Here is a 19581-nt window from a genome sequence, read left to right as displayed (position 1 = left end):
TATTACATGAAATTTTACTTCAATAAAGGTGATAAATAAAGCAATGTGGTAAAATGGCAATATAATTCAGTGTGCTGGTCTTTCAACTCTTCTACAGTTTTGAAATTCTTCAGAATAAAACGCTGGGGGATGGATTAGAGTGAACTCTGCAAAACACATACATCTTCCCCCCAAAACAGTGTTTCTAATTACAGATTACCTAAAGAAGGCAAAAGACATAGCACACCTCTGATACCTTCAGGATTAAATTTTAAAAAGAGGACACTGGACTCTAATGCCAATTTTTACCCAAAGATTTGATTAATAACTTATTCAAATCTACCTTTGTATAATTTTTTTCCTAATTTCACAATAATGCACTTCCATTGTAGAAAATTTAGGAATTAAAGTGAAAAAGAATTGAAGTATTAAAAAGAGAGAGACAGAGAGAGAAAGACCAACTATAATCCCATCAGTAAGACACAACCATTTATAATTTGTTCTTTACCTTTAGGTAAAAGCAGATCTATTCTGGTGAAGTAAAAAAACTGACCGTTTATCTCATCATCACACCTTGATTGATTATTCAACTGGCATATTAAAATTTTAAATCATATCCAAACAATTACATGTGTCACAAGAACAAAAAGAATCAAAAATTTTAGATGTAAATCTAATGTTTCCTTTTAGGGCTTCCAAATAAAAAATGCATCCATTAGCCTGTCCTCTCTCCTAACCTTCCTAAAATACAGGTACACAGCTAGTCACTGAATGTTTGTGTCCCCAAAATCCATATGTAGAAATCCTCACCCCTAATGTGGTATTTGGAGGAGGGGCACTTGGGACATAAGAAGGTAATGAGGTTGGAGCCTTCATGAATGGTCACCCCAAATTGCTCCCTAGCCTATTCCACTGTATGGGGTTATCGTGAGGAGGCAGCCAGCTAGAAGCCAGAAGAGGGCTCTCCCCACATGCCACATCTGCTGGCATCTTCATCGTGGACTTCCCAAACTCCATGTGAGAAATAAAATTTTTGTTGTTATAAGCCAAACAGTTTATGGTATTCTTTGTTCTAACAGCCTAACCAAACTACAACAAATGGGGGAGAAAAAAGTCACAAATTCACACAAAGTGAACAAGTACAGGAGCAACATAAAAGTGATGAATGCCTTAGTTGACCCAAGAAAGTTGAATCCTCAGTACAGTGGGGAAAAGCAGAGAAGCAACCCAAATTATAACAAGGATCCCCAAAGATTAAGGAATTAATAACCCTATAAATGAAGGTGAAGATACGGGTAAAAACAGGAGAGGTTACACATATGCCCACAACCAAAACTGTTAGACCTCAGTTCCCCTAATATAGTCTAAACACTGCACAGCACACCCTGGAGGAAATGGGTGGGGCTCAATTAAAAAATCCTAGTCAGGTTCACAGCTTCAATCCACTTTTTGTGTCTTACTCTTAAACAAGAGTAGGTAGCCAATAACTACTATGTGTATAGGTAAAGCATCTACTAAGACAAAAAAGACCTTTAAAAAACTGAAAAGGCAACTTGAACAACACTGAGGAGATCTTCTAGAAAACAAAAGTTCCGTGAAAAGATAAAAAGAGAAAAGGTAATTAAGACTGGGCCAGAAGGCCCAATATCTAAAAAACAGGGGATCTAAGGAAAGAGAACAGAGAAAATGAAGGTAAGAAAATCAAAGGATTAACTCAAGAAATTTTCCAGGAACAAGAGGGCAGTTTCCACACTGAAAGCTGAGTACAATATATAAAAACGCATGGGCCTCCCTGGTGGCGCAAGGGATTAAGACACAGCACTATGAAGCTATCTGCAGTCAATGCATCACTAGTTCGATCCCTGGCCAGGGAGGTGACCCAAATGGTGCAGCAGACCTCTCCTGTCTCACCCGCTGCTCCCCTCATCAGTGTACTTCAGTAGATCTGCCTGTTCTGCTCCCCACTCTGTCTCTGGTGAATCCTCTCACCCCCCACACCTCTGGCCTAAAATGTCTGAACCCTGGGAATAGCGATCGAAGGTAAGAACTTCGAGGATAACAGTTAAAAAAAAAATCTAAATATCTGAACAAATTAAAAATTATTACTTGAGGTAAAAGATTGTGCAGAAAAGGAAAACAAATCCAAGTACACTAATGACTCATGGATCAATAAGCATTTAAATAGTTAAAACTACAAACACACTGAAAACCGATTTGACCAAATTATCAATAAATAAAAGGGGAGAATAAGAGCTAGGGCAAATAAAACTAAGAACTACCATGTGCCAGGCATAACTCAATCGTTATACATATAATCCTCAGATACCAATTTCTATTGCCCTTATATATAAAGAAACTGAGGCACAGAGAAGGTAAATAACTTGCCAAAGGTCACACAAGTAATAAGTCACAGAAGCGCTGAACTTTGTTCTTCACCACTACATTGGCTCTTTCAGACCAAAATCACATCTCCCTGGGGAAGGCAACAGGTGAAGGTTAAAACCCTGGGGAGTGGGGTAAAGGGGGGGTGGGGAATCAATAGAAAGGTAAAAAAAAAAAAATTAGTTGGAAAAACTGAAATAGAATGAAATAAAGACGGTCTAAGCATTCCTCCTAATTCCTTTTAGAAAGGCTATAAGATTACATTACTTCTTTCCCCCTGGAACTACTTTACTCTTTAAACTATGCACATTGCAACTTGGATAAAATGAAAATTAAGCCACAAGAAATATATTTCTCTTTAAAAACACTTTCTAGGGCCTCCCCGGTGGCTCAGCAGTTGAGCGCTGGGTTGCGAGGCTGCCCGCAGCCTCTGCGGTGCCGGTTCGATCCCCGGCTGCTCCCTTGCCACCAGAGGAGGGTCCCACATGGCACGCAGACCTTTCCTGCCGCCCGCTGCTCCCCTCAGCAGTGTACTTCAGTCCTTCTGCCTGCTCTGCTCCCCGCTCAGGCTCTGGTGAATTCTCTCACCCTCCTGCGCTTCTGACTGTACCCAGTCAGTATTTATACATACATATTTATTTATGTATAAATAAATAAATAAATAAATCTTTAGGAAAAAAGTTAAGAAAATTAACTGGAAAATGCACAATGAAAAGTCATTCTGTTTAAAATAAATAAATAAATAAATAAATAAATAAATAATAAAAACACTTTCTAAGTAAACATTAAAACTCTTGACTTCAACCCCAGAAAACCAAACAGGAAAAAGCACAAAAGCCCAAGTTATACACACATTTGATAAAGATTTCACTCCAAATTATTGAGGGGAAATGTGAATTTCTCAATAAATAGGAAAACTGACTAATGATTTGGAAAATGTTAGATTTCAACATTCCACCAACATTGCCACATAGATTTCAACTATATAAAAGATTTATATCTAAATTATACAATTATAATGAAAACTGAGGTAAATAATTATATAACAATTAGCTGGGGGAAGAATTTCTTCTAAGCATGAAATCAAAAGTAGAAATCAAAAAGGAAAAGACTCCTGGACTCAATTTCACATAAATTTGCAAAAAAAGTGCCACATAATTTTAAAAAACATTATTAACAACGTTAAAAGACAAACATAAACTAAAGGCACGTGCTTAATAAGAAGTTAATTTCCTTAATATACAAACAGCTCACACAAATCAATGCAAAACAGAATCACAATCCAATAAATAAAGAAAAACATCCATATAACAGAAAATTACAAAGGACCTCAATAAAGCTGGAAAAAATACAAATGCCTGTGCAGAAATGGAAAGATGTCTAACAACTTCTTTCATTAGTAAAGCAATACAAATTAAAAAGAACACATTTTAACCCACTGGACCAGTAACAATGTAAATACATACAGTATTTGGGCTGATAAGAGTGTGGCAAAACAATTACTCTTGTACACATTAATGGTAAAGTACATTAATAGTAAAAATGAAAATTTGTAACAATACTTTCGGAGTGAATTTGGTATTACCTCTCGAAATTTACATTTCCATATACCCAGCTCCAACAATTGCATTTCTGGGACTATATTCACAAATGTATAAAGATGAATTGTATGAGAACTACTTTTTTAAAAGCAATACCCAGAAGCGAACAGTCCATCAAACAAGGATGTGGTTAAATAAAAGATGGGCAGTCACATAAAATACCATGTACCCATTTAAGAGGAAAAAAAAAGATGCCTATACTATACTGTGAAGTGGAAAAAGCTAACCTGAGAACCATGTTAACGCTTACTATACATATTAACTATGTATACCGCTTACTATACATATGTACAGCATTACTCTGGGTGCTTTAAAGTATGGGGGAAAGGCTATACCTCTAATGAAAGAAATGATAATTCACCTACTAATCAACACTCTCCCAGTTAGGAAATAAAGCTTGACCACCTAAGTAGATGATGGACCTGACCTGGCCTAAAGTCCATAATTTAAAACATATCAATGTTTGTTTTAAAGCACTGTGACCTAATGACATCCATCAAGGACTACTTTCATGACTTAAAACTGTCTCTATATAGCAGATCCTTTTCAGAAAAACAGCAGAATGGATCTAAATCTGCATGGAGAATGAAGGAAAGTATTGTGATAACTTCAAATTAGCATACATGGGACTGTGATCGCTCTAATCAAATACATGCATAAAAAGGTACAGAATATCTCCAAAAGAATAGAATAATGGCCACTTCTGGAGAGTGGGATGAGGACATGTTATCAGGCATTTATTTATTATATAAGCTTTTCATAAGAAACATTGTTTTTATTATTTGTATGCAAATAAGATTTCAGTACGTTAAAACGCAAATAAGGAACTGGACTAACTGCAAAATACAATTTACAAATATCAATTTTTTAAATGACAAAGAAGCAAAAAAATCAAGAACATTTCATATCATATCAAAGTAAATTCCATAAATATCAAGGTATTAAAACTATGTAGAATAACATTTGGAAAGAGATGCATGAGACTGACAATAATTACAGTCTTGGGCAAGAGACCAGAAGTCTAGAGTGGAAAAAGAACTTTTCACTGCAAAATTTTAAGTAGTATCTAATAAATACTTCTGAAATAATAAATTTTTAAATCTATACAGAATAATATTAATAAAACAATTTCCATATATTTTAACAGGGTGGTCCCCAGGAAAGGGGGAGGTTCCAGGTCTCCTGTCCCACCCAAAAGGAGGGTGGAGCTGAGCAGAGAGAGAAGAAGCTGCAGAGGAGACTGAGGAAGGCAGGAAGCAGGATGGAGCCAGAAGGAGACCTGGAGGAGGCATATGGAGCAGAGAGACATGTGAAGAAACTGTGCTTGCCTTTTGGTCGTGGACTGGGTGACACAGATGTGGGCGAGACCCGTGGGGAGGTGACAATGGCAGTTTTTGTCTTGATTTTGATTTTGCTCTTTTCCTTCCAGACTTGTCCAGTGGTTTCTGATCCTTTTCTGTGGGTCCCCACTGGAAGATGCTTTAGACTTGTGGCAGGCTTTGGGGCCTTGCTCTGGGCCAATCCTGCTTGGGTGGACTTTTACCCATGAGGGGACGGGTAACTTTGGGTGCTTGATTTAGAAACTATATTCTTTGCCTTTTCTGTATTGTTTCCTAATTGTATTAAAGTTCCTTCCCATTAAAGTCTCATATGTTTTGTGTTGATTCGGCAGATGGCAGAACCCATTTAGAGTAGGCAGGTTTGCGGGGTCTGGGGTGCCCCTCTCCCTGCCCTGTAACAATATGATGCATGTTACAACATGGATAAACCTAGAAAACAGTATGCTAAGCAAAGGAACCAGTCACAAAGGCCACAAAGTGTATGTTTACATTACATGAAATATCCAGAAAGGGCAATTCCATAGAGATAGAAAACAAAATGGTGGCTGCCTGGGGCTGGGGGGTAAGAGCTGTGACTGATCACAAGCTGGCATAACAGATCTTACTGGAGTGACAGAAGTATTCTAAAACTGAACTGTGATGACGCTTATTTAAATCTACAAATTTACAAAAACATTCAAACTGCACTTAAAACAGGTGCAATGTTTGACATGCAAATTATACCTCAGTAAAGTAGCAACATGTTAAAGACCAAAATAGCCACTATATAGATGGAATTTGGTTTAAAATACTATTCCTCTAGGGCCTCCCTGGTGGCGCAGCAGTTGAGCGCTGGGTTGCAAAGCTGCCCGCAGCCTCTGCAGCACCAGTTCGATCCCCGGCTGCTCCCCGGCCACCAGAGGAGGGTCCCACATGGCACACAGACCTCTCCTGCCGCCCGCTGCTCCCCTCAGCAGTGTACTTCGGTCCTTCTGCCTGCTCTGCTCCCCGCTCTGGCTCTGGTGAATTCGCTCACCCTCCTGCGCTTCTGACTGTACCCAGTGCTTGTATAAATAAATCAATAAATTTCTTTTTTAATAAATAAATAAATAAATAAAATACTATTCCTTTAGTGGGGAGGGAAAAGGGCAAAACAGCAATGATCGTGAACTCAAGATGATGAGCATACAGAATGTATTATACTTTTTTCAAAGTAAAAAACATCTAACCTCCCCACACAATCAGCAATCAAGGAATGCAAATTAAAACAATACCATTTACCCATGAGATATATCTACCCAGCAAAAACAAAATATTATAATTCCCAAAAGCAGGCTTTCTAATACCTATTAAGACTGACCTCTTTCTTGGAGGTCATCTCACATTATTTATTAAGAATCTTCAGAAGGATACACCTTTGACATGGCAATTCCACTTCTAAGAATTTGTCCTAAATAAATACATGGGGGCCTCCCCGGTGGCGCAGCGGTTGAGCGCTGGGTTGCGAAACTGCGCGCGGCCTCTGCGGCGCCGGTTCGATCCCCGGCTGCTCCCCGGCCACCAGAGGAGGGTCCCACATGGCGTGCAGACCTCTCCTGCCGCCCGCTGCTCCCCTCAGCAGTGTACTTCGGTCCTTCTGCCTGCTCTGCTCCCCGCTCTGGCTCTGGTGAATTCTCTCACCCTCCCGCGCTTCTGACTGTACCCAGTGCATGTATAAACAAAACAAACAAACCAGCAAACAAATAAATAAAAGCATGCCTCTATAAAAAAATAAATAAATAAATAAATAAATAAATAAATAAATAAATACATGGATTACACATCACAAATTTTTTAAAAATTTAAGAGTGAAGAAAAGTAAAATTAGAAAAGTGCACAGATACTTATAATAGTAAAAAACCAAAAAAAATCAATAAAGGGCTGTTTAAGTTATATACAATACTTCAAATAATGGACTACTAACAGCCATGAAAAACAAACACAGAAAGATATTAATCAGATGTTTAGGAAAAAGTAGTCTATAGTGTGATATGTACTATGAATAAATCAATTTATTATGATACGCACTACTTGAAAATGAGTATCTATATATGCATACATGTAAATGCGAACGAACAGTGATTAGCTTTAAGTGGTATTATAAGTAGCTTTATTTCTTGGACATTTCCGTATTTGCTGGTTTTTTGTTTTGTTTTTAATATTCAGTATTACTACTTTTATAGTTAGGAAAAAAGATAGCTCCATTTCCCAAAAATGAAAACCTTCCTATACAAAAATGAACAGGGGCACATTCAGTCACTTCATAAAAGAAATACAATGGACAGGTAGTGCATAAAACACTAGTTAGAAATGATCAGATAAAAATTGAAAGATCACACTTTTTACCTACCATACTAAAAAAAAAATTCATGTACTGCACTGATGAGGTAAAGAAAAGGCATTTTGGCAATTAAGTATTAAGAGCATTAAAAGTCACATTTCCCTTTAGCCCTGCAATTTAATTCTAGGAATAAATTCTAAGGAAATAATAATGGATGCAAGCAAAGACTTAGCTACAAGGATGTTCAACTACTGAGTTAATATTAACAAAAAATTGAAAACCTTGGTACCCAACTAAAAGAAATTACTAAATTAGGGCCTCCCTGGTGGCGCAAGGGGTTAAGTTGCAGCACTATGATGCTATCTGCAGCCAATGCAGCACCAGTTCCATCCCCAGCCAGGGAGCTACCCACATGGCTCAGCAGTCCTCTCTTGTAGCACCTGCTGCTCCCCTCAGCAGTGTGTTTCAGTCAATCTGCCTGTTTTGTTCCCACTCTGTGTCTGGTAAATCCTTTCACCACCACCCCCGCACCTCTAGCCTGTAACCCAGCTCTTGTATGCACAGATAGATAAATCTTTTCTAAAAAATTACTGGATTATCCTATATCCATGTAATGGAGCACTGTAAAGCCTTAAAAGCGCTTTAAAAGTATAGAATCATATTTATTAAGAATGGAAAAATAGGGGCCTCCCTGGCGGCACAAGGGTTGGGACACAATCTATGAAGCTATCTGTAGCCACTGCAGCACGAGTTCAATTCCCGGCCAGCCAGGGAGTCATCCACAAGGTGCAGCAGACCTCTCCTGACTCGCCCGCTGCTCCCCTCAGCAGTGTACCTAGGTCAATCTGCCTGTTCTGTTCCCCACTCTGTCTCTGGTGAATCATTTCACCCCTGCAGGCTTTTGGCCTGTACCCCAGCTCTTTTATGCATAAATAAATCTTTTAAAAACAAACACTAAGTACATAATAAATTCAGTGGGGCTAAGAGCCATATTTGGGTATAGACTGCTTCCCCTCCTAATGCTTACACATTAATTTTGGCAAATCATTAGAAAAGCATTGACAAAATCAATTACCCTCTCCATGAGTGAAAAATGTATTAGTTTCGTCTATACAAAGCTGTCTTCTTGTCTTCTGCACACCTAAAAAGTTCAACTTAAACACTGTTCTCTGACAGTGTCTCCTAAATAAATTCAGATGCGCTCACTACTATAGACAGTTTATTTAACACACTTTTCTTTTAACACAGTGAAACAAAGTTTTATTCATTATATGCAATTACTGAGATTCTATTGCTTAATGCAGTGAAGGAATTCTGTTTTTGAAGAGACCAATGTCCACCAATGCATTGTTAATTTTAAAAACATATCTATGTGATTAGTCTAAGTACCCTGATAACTAAATTCAGTTTCCACTGAAGCAAAAAAGGGCCTTCTTAATTCACTACCTTGGATAAGAACAATTATTCAATTTGCAATACCACTGCTGTCAAAAAATTTTTACATATCTAATTTTACACTTATGCACATGCAGAAAATTCTGTATGTATATGTGTGTGTATATATATATATATATATACATATGCATGAAATATGCAAAGAAATTTTCTAAAAGGAACAGAAGAAATTGTTAGTAGTAGCTGTATCTGGAAAGGAGAGAGTATTTTTGCTTTTTACTTTTAGCTCAGAGGTTACAAATTAGAGGCTCAAGGACCACATCCTAACTACAAACAGGTCCCAGCCTGTTCTTAAAATAGTAGAATTAGTTGCCTGCATTTGACTCCTTTGTTATATCTGTCCATAAATGTGGGTTTGTTTATGGGTTCTCAATTCTGTTCCATTAGTGGATGTCTGTTTTTATTCCAATAGTTGCCTCCATTTGAATATCAGGAAATTTCCTATAAAAAAAATCTGAATTTCTGGCTTCTCTTGAAAAAATGAAAAAAATCTAAGAACAGTGGACTCCCATCCCAGGATGACAACGTTTGACTTAAGGCAAGCACCAGACATTTTATAAAAGGCCTAGCGCTGGTTTCCAGCACATGCATACTTCAATTGTCCATGTCTCCCAATGGAAGTCTATAGGCATTTTAGTTTGCAGCCTCTAGGACCCCCCAATTATGTGCTTATATTTCTTTTTTTTTTTTTTTTTGGTTTTGAAAATTTTGTTTATTTCTTCTGTGATTATTAACTTGGTTCAATTTACTCTTTTATCTGAAGTAAACTGAATTTTGGTAAAATATTTTCCTAGGAAATTACCTATTATATCTAAAATTTCTAGCTTACCAACATAGAATTGAATCAGGTCACATTTTTAGTATCTTCTACTGTGCTTATATTTCTTTTTAAAGTTTTTCCTCAATGAAATACACTAGAAAACTCACGAAATATTTTTCTCCATCCACATCTAGAAATGTTACCTAATTTTTCTAAGTAATAAATTCTCACATAGAGTGAATTACAAGGAATATTCAGTATAAGGTAATATGCCTGAAGATAGCTATATAAGGTAGGGGTAATCTTCCCTGTGCCCAAATTACTTCCCAAAACAGTATTTTTATTGTTAAATTTAATTATTTTCATACCATATATACAAAGATCAGCAACATTTAAATCTCATACTCAAATCTACAAACAAAAAGCTTCAAAAGAAGTTTACTTTATGGGACTTGTTTCTTCCAGCAGTACAAGGGTTTCTTTAAAATAGAGCCTTACAGGGCCTCCCCGGTGGCGCAGCGGTTGAGCACTGGGTTGCGAAGCTGTCCGAAGCCTCTGTGGCGCCAGTTCGATCCCCGGCTGCTCCCGGCCACCGGAGGAGGGTCCCGCATGGCACGCAGACCTCTCCTGCTGTCTGCTGCTCCCCTCAGCAGTGTACTTCGTCACTCTGCCTGCTCTGCTCCCCATTCTGGCTCTGGTGAACTCTCTCACCTTCCCACACTTCTGACTGTGCCCAGTGCTTGCATAAATAAATAAATAAATAAATCCTTAAGGGGGGGGAGTTTTCAAAAATTAAATAAATAAAAATAAAATAGAGCCTTACAAAATAAAGCCTTTATTTTAATAAAATAAAGCCATCGGGCCTCCCTGTTGGTGCAGGGGTTAAAGATGGCACTATGAGTTCAAGTCCCCAGCAGGCAAGGGAGGTGACCCACATGGCACAGCAGACTACTCCTGTCTCAGCAGTGTGTTTCAGTAGATCTACCTGTTTTGCGCCCCAACTCTGTCTCTGATGAATCCTCTCATCCCTCCCACCTCTGGCCTGTACCCCAGCTCTTGTATGCATAAATAAATAAATCTTTTAAAAATAATTAAAATAAAATAAAGCTATCTACTGTAAACAAATATTTACTGAGCACCTACTATGTATAAAGCATTGCATCAGATGCTTAGGGAGTAACAAAGGCCATTAGGGAGCACTTTCCTCTAGAGGGTGTGTGTCATATTTGATAAATGTTATTACATAGGCAATATGGAATTCTGAGTAAATGACACTACTTAGAACAGTGATTAAGTGTACCAGTTTCAGAAAAAAAAAATTTTCAGGAGGCATGAAGGAACAAGAACAGCAGTCTAAAATTGGGAAAAGAAATGTACTTGTGGTTAAAAAGCAGGCAACCAGTGTGAAGGGGACAGAAAGAAGCAGGACACCCAGCACAAAAGGCGTGCCAGGAAGGCAGAGGCAGATGAGTTTGGATCAATCTTTAAAAGACACTGAATGTTAAGCTAAAGCTCTCTGCCCTTTATCTTGTATGCACAAGACACTACTAAAGTTTCTGAGAAAAGAAGGACCTAGATCAAAGCTGAGATTTAGAAAGATTGATCTAGAAGTGGTATCTCCAGAAACCACATTGGCAAGTGAAGTGCTGAAAACCTATTTGGACACCTTCTATTTTACCCTGTTAGAGTGGTAACTTAATCTGCAAACTAAGGGGGAATGGAAAAAAGTGAGTTGGGAGGTGTGCTGCACAGTGGAAATGAACTGGGTTTGGCAAATGTCCTGCAGTGTTCAGGAAAGAGAAGGCATTAGGAAGAAACCAGTTCAAGTCTAATGTCTGGGAGGATCTTGGAAAAACTGGTTAAGGTGGGGAAAAGGATAAATTGGCCTTTTATACATACTAACATGGAGTGCTAATAGAAAAGCCACAAATTCTTCTCCCATCAGAGATGCTTGCACACTTCTCTGACCCAATTTTTAGTGATGGCTGAAGAGTTAAGTATATATTGAATACAAGTAAAAGATACACTGAGTGAGAAGCCAGTCACTGAGCATACATGATCAAAATTAAGCTCCACGGAATAAAGCTGAATTTAGCTCTCACACCATATACAAAAATTAACTCAAAATGGATCGAATGCTTAAATATAAGAACTGAAACCATAAACTATTAGGAAAAAAGAGTTAAATCTTCATGACCTTGAATTGGCAATGTATTATTAACTATAACACCAAAGGCAAAAGCAAAATTTAGATAAATTGCACCTAGTCAAAATTTCAAAAATATTTGTGCATCAAAGGATGCTATCAAGAAAATAAAGACTTGGGGCCTCCTGGTGGCACAAAGAGTTAAGACACAGCACTATGAAGCTATCAGCAGCCACTGCATCACAAGTTCGATCCCTGGCCTGGGAGGTGACCCACATGGCGCAGCAGACCTCTCCTGACTCGCCCACTGCTCCCCTGAGCAGTGTATTTCAGTAGATCTGCCTGTTCCGTTCCCCACTCTGTCTCTGGTGAATCCTCTCACACCCCCCCCCCACCATCTCTGGCCCTCACCTCAACTCTTATATGCGTAAATATTTAAAAAAAAAAAACAAAACCTATAGACAAGGGGAAAAAATTTGCAAATCACGTATCTGATAAGGATCTAATTATCCAGAATAAAGAAGTCTTACAAATGAAAAACAAAAACAATGCAATTAAAAAATGGGCAAAGGACTTGTATATCTCCAAAGAAAATACACAAATGGTCAAAAGTATACAAAAAATATTCAGTATCATAAGTAGAAAAATGCAAATCAAAATCAGAATGGGGTACCCACTAAAATAGGGTTATAAATCAAAAAGAAACAAATATTAGTGAGGTTCTGACGAAATTGGGGCAGACACTTGTACCTTTCTGAGGGAATGTAAAATGATTCAGCCAATGTGGGAAACAGTTTGGTGCTCCCTCAAAAGGTGAAGGTGAAACAGAATTACCACACAACCCAGCAATTCAACTCCTAGGTATATACCCAAAATAAATGAAAACAGGTATTTAAATACATGTTCATCCAGGTTCATTTAAGCACTATTTACACCAACAAAAAGGGAAACAGTTCTAATGTCCATCAACAAACAAATGGACAAATAATGGTATATACACACAATGGAATATTTTTGTCATTAAAAATTAATAAACTATTGATATATGCTCTACAACATGAATGAACTTTGAAGGAAGCCAGAAACAAAAGAATATTATATGATTCCATTTATATAAACTATCCAGGATAGGGTCATCCACTGCAGACTGGTGGATGCTAGGGCTTTGGGGGTAAGGGGTGCAAGGGAATGGGAAGCAATTTCTCAGGGGGTGCAAGGTTTACTTTTAGATGATGAAAATGTCTTGGGTAGACAGAGATGGTACTTGCAAAGCACTGTAAATACATTAAATGCCATGCTGTTGTTGACTTTACCATGGTTTAATTTTATGTTATGTCCACATCACTCAGTTAAAAAAAAAAAAAATCAACAATATCCCTATCCAAACATAAAGACAAATTCCATGTCTTATCACACTTCTGATCCCATTCACCACATGCTAGATAAGTGAGTTCTAGATAATCCTGCTTCACTTGTTCCTTCCCATTTTCATTTAGGAAATACCCTCTACCTATAAATCACTGCTTTTTTTAAATCAATTAAAATCCCTCAATCATTTCAAAACTCTTAGGAGAGCAACTTATTCACAGCAGGTACTCAATCTTTGTGAATCACTGGTTCTATTTTTTTTTTAAGATTTATTTATTTATGCATACAAGAACTGGGTACAGGCCAGAGGTGTGGGGGGTGAAAGGGTTCACCAGAGACAGAATAGGGAACTGAACAGAAGGACTGACTGAAATACATTGCTGAGGGGAGCAGCAGGCGAGGCAGGAGAGGTCTGCTACGCCATGTCGGTTGCTCCCTGGCCGGGGATGGAACTCATGTTGCAGAGGCCGCAGATTGCTTTATAGTGCTGTGTCTTAACCCCTTGCACCACCAGGGAGGCCCCCCCGGTTCTACATCATTCAGTTCACTCCTACCTGCTCTGAAATTTTACTTAGTTACTTCGGTATTAACATGCTTCCTTCTTATTATCCTAAAACTTTTTTCCTGATAGTTTTAGGGATGTGCTTTTCCTAACAGCAAATTATGATAGAGGCTGCCGTTGGTTTACACTATCTGCTGCAGATCTATCCAAAATACACTTATTTAAATACTGTCTGGTTGATTGCTTCAGCCGTTCTGTGCTAGAAAAAACTGTGGGTGTGTGGCATGGAGAGATGAGGTGGCAAACCAATCCTACCTGTTACAGAGATTAGTTCTGACTCCATCTATGCTCAAAAATGCAAGTCCCACAACAACAGGACAATAAAAAAGGTTTTCTGCAGGGCAACACTCGTTTTGTGTTACTTTAAAACTAAAATGACTCTGGATGCTCTGTTTGTAAACTAGACCCAATAAAACAGGAACAGAGAATATCCAAAGCAGGAATTCCCAACATTCTTTAACAATGCAGCAGAGTGTACAGCATTCTATGGAAGGTTCAGCAACATCTTCCCTACTCTCCTGAAACTGTTGCTTGGCATACATTTTTTAAGGAAACCAGTATTACTATCATATTTAATCTGTTTTAAATAGACTTCTCTTAGATTCATATAAACCAGAGAGTGGATCTCATTTAGCATACAGGTGACTGAAAAATGGATTAAGAACAGGCAAGATCAAATAAGAGATAAAACTATGAGATCAAATAAGAGATACAACTGATTTTCCCATCTCGATTCTGATTTCACTTCATTGTGCAGTGGCTATACCTTTATTTTGTCCAGTAGCATGGCTGTCCCAATGTTGAGGAAGTCAACAGGACAGTATTTTACAAAAATGCTTTCCCAAGTTACTTTTCTAGAAAACATCTGTTCTATTCATGATGGGCACATGCAGTGTTCCAAAAAATACACACAGCTTCCTAAAGATACCTGAAGGCAATCCAGGATGTTACAAACAACACAACTGCAAAGCATTTAGCCTAATGAATAGGAAGGAAAGAAACAGCTAGCAATGCCTTAGATGCTAAGGAAGATATTTTACTTATTCCTATACTGAGAATTAAGGCCAGCAGTAACTCCTAAATTAACATCCTCTAACAATGTAAGCGTTATTTGCCTCCTGTCACAAATGCTATAGAACAATCCACGCTGAAAAAGTAACAGACAAAAACTCTGAAGACAATAAGTGAATTTAAAGTGGTATGTAATACTGAATTGTGCATTTAAAATTGGTTAAAATGGTAAATTTTGTGTTATGTATAATTTACCATAATTTGAAAAAATCATCACATTGGTTTCCCCTGTAAAAACATATATAAGTCTATAAGTCTATTAGACTACATTAAATGATAAGAGACCAGAAAGTTGAATGTGTTTAAATTATAAATGGTTGGAAAAGTTTAGTGATTTAATAGAAGCTTCCTGAGCTTAGAAGGTTTATATTTATTAGATAGTCTCCATCTCCATGGGCATAAGCAAATGGGGGGAAAAAAAGGCTTAAATTATAGTAAGAGATTTAGTTTTGACATAATTCTAACTAGAAAAGTAATTAAACACTATAATAATAAGATATCATGCAAATCTTTGCCCTTAGGGACCTACGGATAAGCAATCTTGGAGGTAGTATATGTAATTCTGCAGGAAAAACTGGAATGAACTAGAGAATCTCTTAAGGCAGCTTCTCGTTTTAGAATTCTAAGTTCATTATTTACCAATAATGTCACTGCAGAACATCCCACCTATAGAAAGTTAAATTAGCCTACACTCCAATCTGGCTTCAGATACAGGGCAGTTTTAGCACAACTTTTATTTACTTAATGTACTCAGTAACTGAAAATTGACTTCTTTAGGTAAAAAGCAGTCTCACCCGTCTCCAGAAGCATGGCTACCAGCTCAGGTATAAAACTACAAAACTGCTCAAACTGAGACATTTGGTTCTAAATTAAACAAATAGGAACATCTACAGACTGCACACCCAAAATAAGGAAAAAAAGTCTGTATCAAGAGTATAGATCACTTACAAGGCCAAAATGTCCAATTTTTTCCCAGTTTCTTAGAAAGTTGTTTGTTTCAACAAAAAAAAACTTACTTTTGAAAACAAAGGCATAGTTTTACCAATTCAAATTTCATTTTAAAAGACGCATGGCCTTCATTTTAAAATAATGATTATTAATTTACGAGACTAATAATAATGATTATTAATTTACCACATTATTTTTTAACAGTCATCGACAACTGAGTGGTGGTTATTTATTACCATTCAAAGCAGGCACTTATGAAATCACAGGAAGGTTAATCACCTCAAATTCAACAGGTTAATCGCAACAATTTGAGAGCTCTTTTATCAACCTGTATCAGGACTATCTGAAAAGTCTCCTAAGTCAGACATTAAATGACACTTTAAAATTAACAAGAAGAATTAACCCAGGTCAATAGAGGAATCAAAATACAGTATTGGATAATGAAGTTAACTGCCTTCATTAGGAAGAAAAGACTATCAATCCTGATCCTTGTTCAGTTCACAAATGATTTTCATTTTATAACCAAAGAAAACAAAGGACATAACTTCTACAGTGAAAACATAAAGTAAGTGGCTGAAAGCTAAGTTAACACTTACCTGCCTACATTGCTAAGAAGCTACTGACTTCCAGTTGCTCTAAAACTACAAAGCATTTTTTAATGGCTCACTGCTCTGCTCAGAAATGCATCACACCTTGTTTTATATACAGATAACATGTCAGAATACAAGCTACTCTGTGACTTTGAGATAACTGTTTTTTTATTAAAAATTTTATAATGCAACTGTAATTCTTAGGGTTTTTTTTTTTCCCTTATCCACATTGGGCCTCACCTTTCACAACATATAAAAACAAACATTCTCAGATGTTGAACACACATATCAAGCATATAAAATTCATGACACTGGTTTTGCAGCCATAATAATTGTACTAATAAATACTGGCTGTAAAGAACTAAAAACTTATTAGGGCAGGGTTTAAATGGTACCCCTCACAAGGGGGTGGGAAGAAATAATGATCCTCTCCGACCAAACTGGCAGCAACAATATGCCAAGTTTCCTTTGCTGAACTAGTGTAAACAAGGAAGAAAAAGAGCTGGGGGTGGGAAACAAGCTGACAAAAGAACAACCCCCATGATACAACTTAACTTCTAAATTTCACCAGTGTAATACCTCTTCTCCTCGTTGTCAATAATCCCTGCTGTTCTCTCGTTAAACACCCTAGGTTGGTGTTCAGAAAACTGTAGACTGTAGTGCCTGTCTGAGACTATCCTGGACGTGAAAGACACAAATGGGAATCACCACTGCTTCTTTAGTTCTAAAGACTATCCTCTGCATTCAAAACCTCAAAGAGTTTTCTAAACATCTAGAAATTCAATCCCATTCTTCTTATAACAATGAACTTTAAAGATAAAATAATAGGATTCACCACTGATGCTACAAAGGAAAAAAAAAAAATCACACATCACCTTTGGTGCTTCCACTAATGGGAATTACTAGGCTCCCATTCGTGAGATGAGCATCATTCAGTATAGGGTTAAATGAAGAATGGGAAAAAGACTAGGCTTACAGTCCCTTTTTCTGGCATTGCCTGAAGCATTCAGTGGACATGGAATAAAAAGGAGCCTGGTTGTACAAGTGAAGCCAAGAGAAACAAGATTCCACATGTCTGAGAACTAAGTGCCCAAGGTAGAGAGCAAAGGGCACTCATTCCATGACTTTTTGACCATAGGAAGATGAGCTGCTTCACCTAAAACTCCTTCAAAGTCAGTCTAATGGTCTCCAATTTATCGCTCACCCTGAGTGAACTCCACAACCCCATCTCTCACAATCAGGAAAGTGCTGCTTATCAAAAACAGCAAGTGCTACATCCAAAGCCAAGAAACACTTCTTCAGAGTAAGTGCCATGGTCTTCTGCCCCAATTCAGTCTTCTACAAAGAGATTCCAAGCCAAAAATACTTGGTTCCCAGCCTAAGTCAAGTTCTCCATTTTCCCAAACATCTACCAACCCAGCTCTCCTTCAGTTTGGTCCCTGTCCATTCGGGCATTCTGGGGCCCAGGGGTCCAGCGCCCTCAGAAAGTCCCCTCTCCCGAGATAGTTTCCTTTCCTCGCCTTAGCCAGACCCTGCCCCAGGTCTAAGGCCCCGGGCCCTCCATCGTAAACCGACTCTTAGATCCTACTCTTCGCAGGCACAACTCTCAGGAAAGTCATCTCTCCTACCGTACTCGCGTATCCTCCCCCAGAGTACTCTTCCTCGTCCCTCGCTGTCCTCGATGGAGACTCACTCACTCTCACACACACACACGCACGCACACACGCACGCACACAAACACACGCACATATAAATTATGTGTTTCCAGCTCCTAACTCCGAAGTCTCCCCACGCCCCGGGGTGTCCCCAGCACCGACTCTCTGCCGGAGAGTCGCCCCTCACCCCGGCCCCGGCCGTGCCCCGTCCTGACCTCCGTACTCCGAGCGCCCCCTCTCCCCAAACCCCGGCTGCCCGCGCCCGTCCCTCCCCCGGCAGCGCCGCCTCCCTCCCCGGGCCGGCCCCGGCCCCGGCGCCCAAGTCCTCACCCCTCGTCCCGCGCACCCCGGCCCGATTCTCCTCAGACCCCCGGGAGCCCGTCCAGGCTCCCTCACGCCCCTCGCGCCTTCAGGGGCCCCCCAACTCTCCTCCTGGTTCTCTCGCCCTGCTCGGCGGCCGACCGTCCCCCGCGCCCCGGGGCGCCCCGCGCCCCCCCGCCCGCGCCGCCCCCCCGCCGCCCCCCCCGTCCCCCCGCGCCGGGCCCGAGGCGGCGGCCGGCGCGGCGGGGCTCACCAGTTGGTCATGTCCAGGAAGAAGGCGCAGCCGGCCGGGTTGAGCTGGAAGCCGAGCAGCCGCTGGAACTCGGAGATGAGCACGTCCTTGTCGGTGGTGCCCAGGCAGCTGAACTTCTGCATCAGCTCGGGGTCCAGGTCCACGTCCATGCCCTCCATGGCCGCGCCGGACGCCCGCCCGCTCCGCCGCCGCGCCGCCGGCCCCGGCACCGGGAAGGGGGCCCGCCGCCGCCGGCGCCGCCCGCTCCTCTGAGGTAGGCCCCGGGCCTCTCACCGCCTCATGGGGGAAAACTCACTCAGGCGCTCACTCGCGTCGCGCGCCCCCCCCTCCCACCCCCCCCAGCGCCGCCGCCTCCGCCGCCGCCGCCGCCGCCGCCGCCACTGGCTCCGCCGCCGCCTCCGCCTCCTCCCGCGCCGCGCCCACTGCGCAAGCGTCGCCCTCCGAGGCCCCGCCCCTTCCTCTCCGGGAGGCCCGCCCCTTCGTGGCGTCACAACCCCGTGACGTCCCCCGCGTGACCTCACCCTGGTGGAGCGAGGGGGTGGGAAGAGAAAAGAGGAAAGGGACGGCCGGCGGGGGACTCCAGCCGCGACCTTTCTCTTGGCTCCGCCCCCGCCCTCAAGGGGAGGAGCTAAGCCCGGGGGTGGGGGAGAAGCTCGCGCGCCTCCTCTGTGGCAGCGCCACCATTTTGCAGGTGAGGAAAGTGAATTCCGGTAGGAGCTGACATCAGTTGCAAGGTCATGTACCAAAGGGCCTTCAAAACCCAGTCCTCCCAGGGAGGGGTTTGCCCTCGAGCTGGGGAGACTTGTTTTCGTAAGTTTCCAGGTCTTCCCTCCCCGAGGAGACAGCCATGA

The 19581-nt window shown here is 40.4% G+C and overlaps 1 protein-coding gene across 4 annotated transcripts in view; it reads right to left on the bottom strand.

The window, feature by feature from the left end:
* Positions 1 to 18888, bottom strand: part of ILRUN (inflammation and lipid regulator with UBA-like and NBR1-like domains) — a gene marked incomplete at both ends in the record, with an annotated part of 90688 nt that extends 71800 nt beyond the window's left edge. For all 4 annotated transcript variants that reach the window (XM_084228359.1, XM_084228357.1, XM_084228360.1 and 1 more), the window contains one exon: positions 18731 to 18888. In XM_084228359.1, the coding sequence (XP_084084485.1) occupies positions 18731 to 18888 (158 nt within the window). The remainder of the gene's footprint in view (positions 1 to 18730) is intronic.
* Positions 18889 to 19581: the final 693 nt, after the last annotated feature.

The sequence above is a fragment of the Talpa europaea genome (assembly GCF_964194135.1).
Source record: "Talpa europaea genome assembly, chromosome: 2".
Taxonomy (NCBI): Eukaryota; Metazoa; Chordata; class Mammalia; order Eulipotyphla; family Talpidae; genus Talpa; species Talpa europaea.
This window is presented reverse-complemented; position numbering and strand designations above follow the sequence as displayed.